Below are 9718 nucleotides of genomic sequence, written 5' to 3'. Positions count from 1 at the left end.
TTTAGAATGCTTAATCATGCATTCGTGATATAATTTATGTTATATACACATTGTTTTATAAATCTAAAAAAATATACTTGAGTTTTTAAAAAGTTGTTTATAACTTTAACACTAGTTTAATAGGTTTTATAAAAAAAATATTCATTTATTATTAAATATGGGCCGGGCCGGGCTAAAATTTGGGCCGAATGCTTGGCCCAAACCCGGCCCAAAAATATGTCGGGCCTTTTCGGGCCAGCCCATGGGTTTTTTTGGGCCAAAACAAAAGGCCCAAGCCCTTCTAAAAAGCGGGTCGGGCCGGGTAGGGCCAATGGGCTTGGGCCATTTGATCAGCTCTAGTAACTACATCACAAAGAGACGTCCTTCTCAAAACAGTGTGTTTTACTCTTTTTTGCTAACAAAAGCTACTTTGCATCTTACTTCCACAATTCTTATGCTGCACTTGTACCTCTTATTTATCACTCACTCACTTTTCCTTTTAATGTATAAACATGATTGAATTTGAAGGTCGTTCCCCACTTAAATGACGAACACAAGCGTTGTAAGCAGTGACGGAGCCAGGTGGGGGCTAATAGGGGCGGTCACCCCTAAAACAATGAAAATATTGAAGTGTTTAGTTGATATTTCATTGGAATTTCTTGCCTCCCTAATGTCAAATCCTGACTCTGTCACTGGTTGTGAGTATCTTGTGACAACTAATGGAAGCTCGTTCATGCTGCTATGTTTGTGAACAAACTTGTAATCAGTGGCGGAACCAGAATTCATAGCTCAGAAAAGACTATTGCCCGTGTTAAGACATATGAAAAACGAAAAATGAAAAAAAAAATGGAATAGGAAGCTTAATAGTGACATGCATAAAAGGGTATAAAATTAAATAAGAAGGAACATATAAACAAACAAAGTACTTACAAGTTACAACATTTGTACTCCCTCAGTCCCGATTATTTATTTACGCTTAATATGTACAAGTTGGTAATCCTTCACATACCAATAAGCAAGTTATTTTTTTTCTTTTTATATTCTTTTAAGCACAAACTAGTGGCGGATTTAGGGGGGAGGGCCCGGGGAGCTAACAGTGGTGCTCGCTCTCGCTGGCGATCGGAAATTTCAAAGTTTTTAGCTAAAATTTTCCCAAGTTTTTCCGAATTTCCGTTAAGCCATTACCCGCTCGCCCCTTCTGGGATTTTTCGCCCCCACTGAGATTAATTTCTTGCTCCGTCACTGAGCACAATCTCTCGTTTCCTTGATCTTTGTGCAAAATAAAAACGTAAAAAAATGATCGTGACGGAACTAATACATACATTAGTACTTTCAATGTGGTCCATCCTCATCATCTAACCCCACTTCTCCCATCACATAAATTCAAAACAAAATTCACATTTACATTACTTGACTATTCCCTTCTTTATAAACTTGTCTTCTCTTATTCAAACACTTCCAAAAACCACACAACAAAAACAACAACAAAAAACATGAACATTCTTACCAAAGAAAATCCACAAAAAACACCAAAATATGAAAATGAAGACCAAGAGGAAGCAGAAGAGAAGAAGCAAAAGAGGTCAGGGAAACGAGGCGGAAGCGGAAGCGGAAGCGGAAACGGAGTGTGTTGTCAAGCTGAGGAATGTAGGGTTGATCTTACGGAAGCGAAGCGGTATCATCGGCGTCATAAGGTGTGTGAGTTTCATGCTAAGGCTCACTCTGTTCTTGTCTCTGGTCTTACTCAACGTTTCTGCCAACAATGTAGCAGGTTCTCTCTTTACTCTCTTTTCTCATCGTCTTTTGTAAAACCGTCTCACATAAATAAATACTCCGTATAAATATTAGTATATGACTAACTCATTTAACACGTTACGGCTAACATGAGTTGTCGTCCCTGAATTATGATCAATATAGATCAATATTTGTAAAACCGTCTCACATAAATAAATACTTTCTACCAAGTATATTTTAATATTCTCATTTAACTTGTTATAAGGGTCAACAGATCTTGAATTATGAAATTGTGAACTTTCTTGTTAGAATTATACCCTAGTCGTTTTTTCGAGTACTAACAAATATAGATCAGACGATAATATTTTTATTTTGAGACCGTCTCATACTCCTAATATTAGGGTTTTTCTTTTTCCTACTAACTCACATCTAAATGACTATATGACATATTTTATATTTTCTTAGAAAATACAAAAGTTATTAACTTGGTTTGTAAATAGGATACTCGATCTTAGGTTGTGACTTGACCAGCTGAGCTAGTTGACATCGTCTACGTAACCGATTACTTTTATGACATGATCTTATCTAAAATAATTCTTAATGGTCGTGAGTTGCTGAATTTTGTATGTTATTTTTTGTTGTTGTTCCTTTTATGTGGGTGATGATTTTTCACGTGATTTATTTTAAATTAGTTTTGCTTTTGGCTCGTGTTTGTCGAAATGTCAATTTTTAGAGGAGCATGATTTGACATAATTATTAATTATCATGACGGTCTTTATCATCAATCTTTATACATCATAATTAAATAAATAAAGATTAAGCAGAAGTAGTTTCCTGACAAAAATTTAAATAAGATCGTTGTATAAATACAAGACTCATATATTATAATTTCGTATAAAATGAGTTTAGATGACTTACGATGAAAATTGCATTAAGTTACTCGGGAATTTTAATCACACATTATACTCGATATAAAATTGGAAGATTGATCTAGTAATTATTCAGTCTCGATCATGATTTGACATAATTATTAATTATCATGACGGTCTTTATCATCAATCTTTATACATCATAATTAAATAAATAAAGATTAAGCAGAAATGTTTCCCGACAAAAACTTAAATAAGATCGTTGTATAAGTACAAGAGACATATATTATAATTTTGTATAAAATGAGTTTAGATGACTTACGATGAAAATTGCATTAAGTAACTCGGGAATTTTAATTTCACATTATACTCGGTATAAAATTGGAAGATCGATCTAGTAATTATTCAACTGGAGATGTGTTTTCTGCCCAGGTTTCACGAGTTGACGGAATTTGACGAGGCAAAGAGGAGCTGCAGGAGGCGTCTGGCCGGGCATAACGAGAGGCGCAGGAAAACGTCATCAGAACAGCAACGAGAAGACGGATCGTCATCAAGCCGAACAAAGGCTACAGCCACGGCGGCTAACCCACAGTGTAAACCAGCTGATAATGTGTCCCATAATGTTCAAATGACTACTTACCCTCGGCCTGCAGCGACTCCTACTAATTACCAGCATTACGAAATCCGATAAGCAATTCTCTGCCTGTTACCGCTCCCTCTCTTCTGTCACTCGATATTAGTCTATATCGACTTCTTAATTAATCTAGTTAGTATTATTAATTATTAATTATTAATTATTGGCCTAGTTATTGTATGAATTGTTGAATGCTAAGTAATAGTAATATCTGCAACCTGAAAGTCAAGTGAGTAGCTGTTTTACTCGGACTCGACTCTTAGTATTCGACACAAATTTGTATCCAAGTATCGGATTTGACTGTTTCAGAAAATTCTATGTTTTTGGTTTAAAAATGTAATGCTGAATGCCTTCTACTGTCATACTCATGAGTACCTAGGGGGGTAATCGAGCTGATTTGAGCTCAGTTAGGCTCAAAATCGGCTCAAAATGTTATGTTGAATGCCTCATGGCTCATACTCATGATTGAGTGTACGTAATGTCTCAGACTCAAACGATCGAGCATTAGTGCACAACGTGACTATCTAGCTAGGGGAGTAACCGAGCTGATTTGAGCTCTGCTCGGTTAGGCTCAAAATCGACTCAAAATTCTACACTTAAAGTTGAAGCTCGGAATATACAAGGGTAGGTCAAATACTCAAATCCCTACCCGACATAACTATGGCCCGCATGTCCTTGGACACGGGTTTTAACTACACCTGACACCCGAGATTGACCCATAATCCAAATTTATCGAATCAATATGACCTGACCCGAATGTTTACTTTTGCAGACAGTCAATTATCCCTAAATAGTTTAATAATAACCGATCCGACCTGATCCGATTGACCAGTTTGCCAGATCTAGTTGTAGCACTCATTATTCTACAAGACTTTCTTTTTTTTTCACTCGTATTTTTTTTTTACCATGATGATGTAAAATGGTGGGTGGAGAATAAAGGGGATTTAAGTAAATGTAAGTTGAGATACAACACAATGAAATGTGCAGCTTGAAAAGGAAAAAATGACTCCCTACAAGAAAACACATGAGAAAGAAGGTAATATTGCATGGCAAAAAGTACAAGTAAGACTACTATGGTCCATCTATTATGTAAGCTTCAAGCTTGTTTGCTGAAAATTAGACCTACATTTCCCTGTTAAAAGGGTTGATGCTGTCAGTCAAAGCTCATTTAGGTATTATTCACCTTTCCACTCAATGTTGTAGACATCATCACGCTTTCTTTCTTCTTCTTCTTGATGATTTGTACTTGTTACCATTTACCATGGGGTTAATATAGACCCGGCAAACGAGTAAACCGCGTCGGGTTCGATTGGGTCAGGTCAATTTAAATTCGGATCATTTTCGGTTTCTGTTATATAAGGATAATGGTTATATAGGGTCGGGTCAACTCAGGTTCGGGTCAAGTTCGGATCCTCAGCTCGGGTGTCGAGTCGGGTCATTTGGTTCAGTCACTTTTGTCAGGTCTAGGTTAATAGGAGTATATATAGGACAGTCTGAATGAGTAAAAAGCTGACATCGTATTAGCTAAAGTTGTTCCGGGATCATCCCGGTTAAATTAAAGTGGATACTGATAATGCATTTTCAAAAATGCTCAAAGGTCCGGTAAACTAACCTGTACTTGGCACATTAACCGCTTGTTTTTTTTTTTTTTTTTTTTCTTTGGTGTTGACCAGGAGTATCCCTACCGACAACTGGGGCAATCTCCTTCAGGGTAATGAAGGCAATTTAATGGGTTGACCCCTCCCAAGTTTGACTTTTTCATTCGCAAGAGTCAGGAATCGAACCCCTGACCACTTATTTAAGAGATAAGAGCCCTTACCAGTTACCACTCACACCAGCCAACTTTGGTACATTAACCGCTTGTTCGTGAGCCTAATTATCACCCAGATCAAGTACAATTGGTTGGTTACCTCCAGTTTTGTTTTGTTACCTCCAGATCAAGACCGGCATCGTTTTGGCTAGTTTAGTTTGGTTACTGAAAAGGTAATCGGGTTGGCTGAACCGGACAGACATCTAAGTTTCACTCTACTCTTATAAGATACAGTTCTCATATATTAAGGCATGGAGAAACCGGTCAGTAATTCAGACATGGATAAACCTGCAATTCTTGACCTGAAACTTGAGACCCGAGACTGTGAAGTCTAGAATGACAGGTTTATCCATGTCTGAAATTATACTTAGAAATGCTGATTCCGGTTAAACTCATCTTTGGATTGTTCTTTCGAGGTCTATATCAGGTATCGGGTTAAGTTATTCAAGTCGGGTCAATACAGAGGAAAGACAAACCAGACTAGAATGGAAGTTGTTCACATAATTACAATTGCCAAGAATCATATGAAATTATACAAGCCATTCAAAACAAAGATGCAGAGATATGACGTTGAGGACGTTAGTCAACAAGCCAATTCGTATTGTTGTCGAATAGTCGACTAACAAGCAAAGAAAGCAAGCAATAAATCGGACCTTAGATCCTTTAACAAGTGAGAGATACGATGCGAAAGGAAGTCAGTGAAATCTTACGACGATAACAGAAATGTCATCTCCACTGTTCCTTTTGAGGGCTTCCTCGATTAATGCTGCTGCAGCTGCTCGTGCATCCTTTATTTCCTTGACGCAATCCACTGCCTCTTGGTTGTTCATTACCTAAATTATTACTCCCAAATGTTAGTTCCATCAATTGTTCAATAAGACCGTCTTCTCAATTAACATTGACCAGTTGACAATACGCCCAACTAAAAAACTCGTTGAAATACAAAATGCGATTTTGACAGTCTAATACCGAATATAAGAATATGTCAAAGTAGTAGTTTTTGGTCAGTCTGGATTTGGGTCCAAGTCATATCGGGATGTAATTTTGTTCGAGTATGCATCGGTATAGCTCAGATTGGTCATTTTGACGAGTCTAATCCGCATACATCAAAATGTCATCCGACAGATATCAAAATAAGAGCTAATATAGAACGGGTATAGGAAAAATATGAGACAGAATCAGAATGAGATGTGTATAAAGGTATAGTTAGTTGGGACTCACATGCCAAATTCCATCGCTAGCTAGGATAATAAACTCTGCATCATCATCAATCGTCTCAACCATGACATCTGGCTCAGAACTAAGGTGCTTTTTTATACTCTTATCCCCAAACGCCCGTGCCACTGCCAACTGCCCATCTACTCGTGCCACGTCTCCTGAATAAATCACAAATTTGTAAAATGTCAACTAACAAGATGAATCATCATGAATATAACAGTAACAGACTAACAGCACAGCAAGTAAAATTAGAACAGTCGTGCACATGCATAAGCTGTTATATAATGAAACTTGACGTACCAGGAAACTTGGTGACGAAACCACCCCTCTCCTCGATATCCTTCCTTTCTGACTCTGGCTCATGATCAATTGACAGTTGTTTGGCCTTACCATTTCGGGAGAGGACCGCTCTAGAATCCCCCAGATTCGCCACAACCAGCTTCTCGCAATTAATTAGGATTGCTGTGACTGCAGTTGAGCCACCTTTACCCAAGTCAGCATATTTTTCCAGAATCGTATCGTCAGTGAAGTGATACGCTCTTCTGATAGCTTTCTCAGTCTCATTCCAAAAGTCAGGCTGCTCATCAAAAACATGGTTAGTATGTACGTGACACCAGTATCAATTGCAGAAATGAGAAAACAGATATTTACGCCTGTCCTGAATCAAAGAGCAGTGCAACTTTCCATTATTAATGTCTTTTTTAAAATTTCCCGGAGTACAGGGAGCCACAAGGGTAGTTTTCATGCTTAACGAGTTTGAAATCAGGTCATAAGTACCACTCAGACTAGTCAATGACGTTGGAGCTGACATCTACTACATTATTCACACGTACGGAAAAGACAGTTCATTTCTTCAACTACCCTTTGTTTGGATGGTAGTTCGGATATAGAATGAAAGGGAGGAGGTCAATTTGCCTTGTTTGGTTAGCATGTTCGATAGAGGGATTTGGATGGAACGGAATTTTGAGGACAGATTCACTTTCCATCCTACATGGCAAATTAAAATCCTCGCTACATAGAAAGATTAGGAAGGAAAGTTGTCAATTCCCCGTCCCCCTCCACTCTTTCCCTTTCCCTCCGCTCCATCCTTGATCCTCGGTAAGTATCCAAATTCCAAACAAAGCACTGTCTTGCTATTAAATAGAGCTATGATTGAAATTTCCGAGGGGTTTCTTTGTTAATAGCTACTAGAACAATGATTGAAATTTTTTCCTGACTTTGATCATAGCTAATAGACGACACTGAAACAAAATTTTGAATTATAGGAGTCGTAATGAAATACCTCGTCTAATATGTTGTTGAATAAGTTAGCCTTAAGATAATCGGGAACCTTTTGGCTCACATGACCATCAAATATTGCAAAGAGACCAAGCTCATTACCATCCACCTGCCTAAATTCGGCGAAAACAAAATCCTCCATAGGATGAGATGATTTTCCTTTGGCAGTATGGTAGCCATGTTTGACATGTTTATCAATCTTGCTTTTCCCTTTCCCAGTTTCTGCAGAAGGTTCGCCCGAACCTAAGCCAACTTTTTCCTGCAATCAAGTTATTCAACATGTTACAATCTCAAACAAATAGTTTTTCCAACTATTTCCAATAACACAGTGAATTTACAGTGCATTGAAGAATGTACAAAGACTATTGCTTTTCAATGTACCAACAAGAGAACGCATCAATAATAACAATACCCAGCATTCCGGAGTGCCTCAATGGCTCTTGCGTATGGCAAAGTAAGTGGGTTTGGATGTACATAACCTTACCCATGTGTTGAAATCACGAATAAGAGAGATGTTATTTAGCCAATTTCATGCTAAATTATACAGCTTCAAAATGTTTCTTTCCATGTCAAACTATCGGAGAAGTGGATGTAGCACATGCTAAATACTGAAATACATTGAAGCAATGCAATATCTAGGTAACATGACTAACACAAAACGGTGATGCACAATTTTGTCTCTAAGCGCTGCAAGTATACATACAGCTCCGTAGCTTGTAGCCATGTACTGAGGGTGACTATGATCTATGTTATTCCGATTCTTTTCCCTGGCGTCTAAGTGATGAGATGACACATCAACGCCTCAGTTAAAACCAAAACTAAAAAAAATCACACACTCTTTGAGTTCGACTGTCCTACATTGTCAGACATAGCCAATTGCATCAAAGGCATATTGACAGCATAATTAAACTACAACCACTGCAACATTCACACACAGGATACTATAACTAATCATATTACCACCATTTTCCTTACTAAATACCGAGTACTAATCAATCGAATGATCTATTTCTCTACCAGACTACCACCTGAAGACTTTAGAAAGTTCCAACCTTTGAGAAATACTTTAGAAAGTTTCTCTACCACCTCAAGACTTTAGAAAGTTCCAACCTCAGAGAATATTACACGGTGCATCACGTGATCGTACATCCGTGCACCAATGACCTCTCCCATTAATGTTAAAGCAAAATCTAAGTGAGACAAATCAAACACTATCCCTATTCGTTATGGTGTACAATGACGTGGTACAACAATCGACAACCCATCTATGTGATTTTCCGGGTGATCAACATATGAGACAAAATTACTTTAACAAACAATTCACATAATTAAGTGCAATCACCTGAATATTAGCCATGCCAAGATTTTCCCCAATTTCCAAACTTTTTTTTTCTAAATTTTATTGCAATAAATGAACACTAACCAATCAAACAAACCCTTAAAAATAGCATCCCAAAACCAGGAAAGAAACAAATAATGACCACACAAAATAAATTAAACAACAAGTAACTACAAATTCTTATGCAAGAGGGCCTTTCACAAATTAATTGTAAAACAGATTTATTATAACCCTCCTGACTCTACCAACTAAGGTAGTTTTTTTTGGGGTCACAAATGAGGCGCAAGGCTAGTACAATAAAAAGGGTAAGGGATTCGAACATGTAACCTATTGTCACTATACCTCAGTTTTAACCACTAGACTAAGATCTCTTCGATTCCAACAAGGCTAGCCGACACTAAATGAGTATAATGGATAAAGTATCCAATACAAGCTATATGGTCCATTAAACTAATGGACTCCACATAAAGACATGTAGCAAGATTGATAAACTAAAGAAAAGGATTATAGATAACAAACCTTGACTTTATGAAGAATTTCTCTGCCCATCATGGTTATTGGTTAGTAAGAAGAAGAAGAAGAATGATATGAACACAAAAGAGACGAGAGAATAAGCTTTGGGAATTGTGATTGGAACAAATGGAAAAGTAGTAGATAGATACAGTAGTACGTTGTGGACCGACTTAATCCATGACCATTATTAGACACAAGTTGGTGTTGATGTGACACCTGTCCTACTCCATTGCCTCTTGTGCTTGGCACTAGGAATCAACTCTTTATTAAATCTAAGGACAAATCTTAGTTTAAGTCTTAAATATCCGTTCTTAAACTTATAACGACCTCAGTAAGATAAATGA

The 9718-nt window shown here is 37.5% G+C and overlaps 2 protein-coding genes across 3 annotated transcripts; one reads left to right on the top strand and one right to left on the bottom strand.

The window, feature by feature from the left end:
• The first annotated feature begins 1380 nt into the window (after positions 1 to 1380).
• Positions 1381 to 3551, top strand: LOC141656389 (uncharacterized). Its single transcript, XM_074463260.1, has 2 exons — positions 1381 to 1750; positions 3015 to 3551. The coding sequence occupies exons 1-2, from the start codon at positions 1473 to 1475 to the stop codon at positions 3271 to 3273; spliced, it is 537 nt and encodes a 178-aa protein (XP_074319361.1). The 5' UTR covers positions 1381 to 1472; the 3' UTR covers positions 3274 to 3551.
• A 1956-nt stretch (positions 3552 to 5507) lies between these two features.
• Positions 5508 to 9602, bottom strand: LOC141656388 (putative protein phosphatase 2C 39). Of its 2 annotated transcripts, none has more exons than XM_074463258.1 (5): positions 9381 to 9602; positions 7527 to 7781; positions 6545 to 6821; positions 6248 to 6402; positions 5508 to 5859 (listed from the first exon to the last, which is right to left on the bottom strand). In XM_074463258.1, exons 1-5 carry the CDS (start codon positions 9411 to 9413, stop codon positions 5722 to 5724), a joined length of 858 nt encoding a protein of 285 aa, XP_074319359.1. In that variant the 5' UTR covers positions 9414 to 9602; the 3' UTR covers positions 5508 to 5721. The 2 variants fall into 2 exon arrangements, with proteins under 2 accessions (XP_074319359.1, XP_074319360.1); XM_074463259.1 differs by lacking the exon at positions 9381 to 9602 and adding an exon at positions 8865 to 9000.
• Positions 9603 to 9718: the final 116 nt, after the last annotated feature.

This window comes from Silene latifolia, chromosome 5 (assembly GCF_048544455.1).
Source record: "Silene latifolia isolate original U9 population chromosome 5, ASM4854445v1, whole genome shotgun sequence".
NCBI lineage: Eukaryota > Viridiplantae > Streptophyta > Magnoliopsida > Caryophyllales > Caryophyllaceae > Silene > Silene latifolia.
This window is presented reverse-complemented; position numbering and strand designations above follow the sequence as displayed.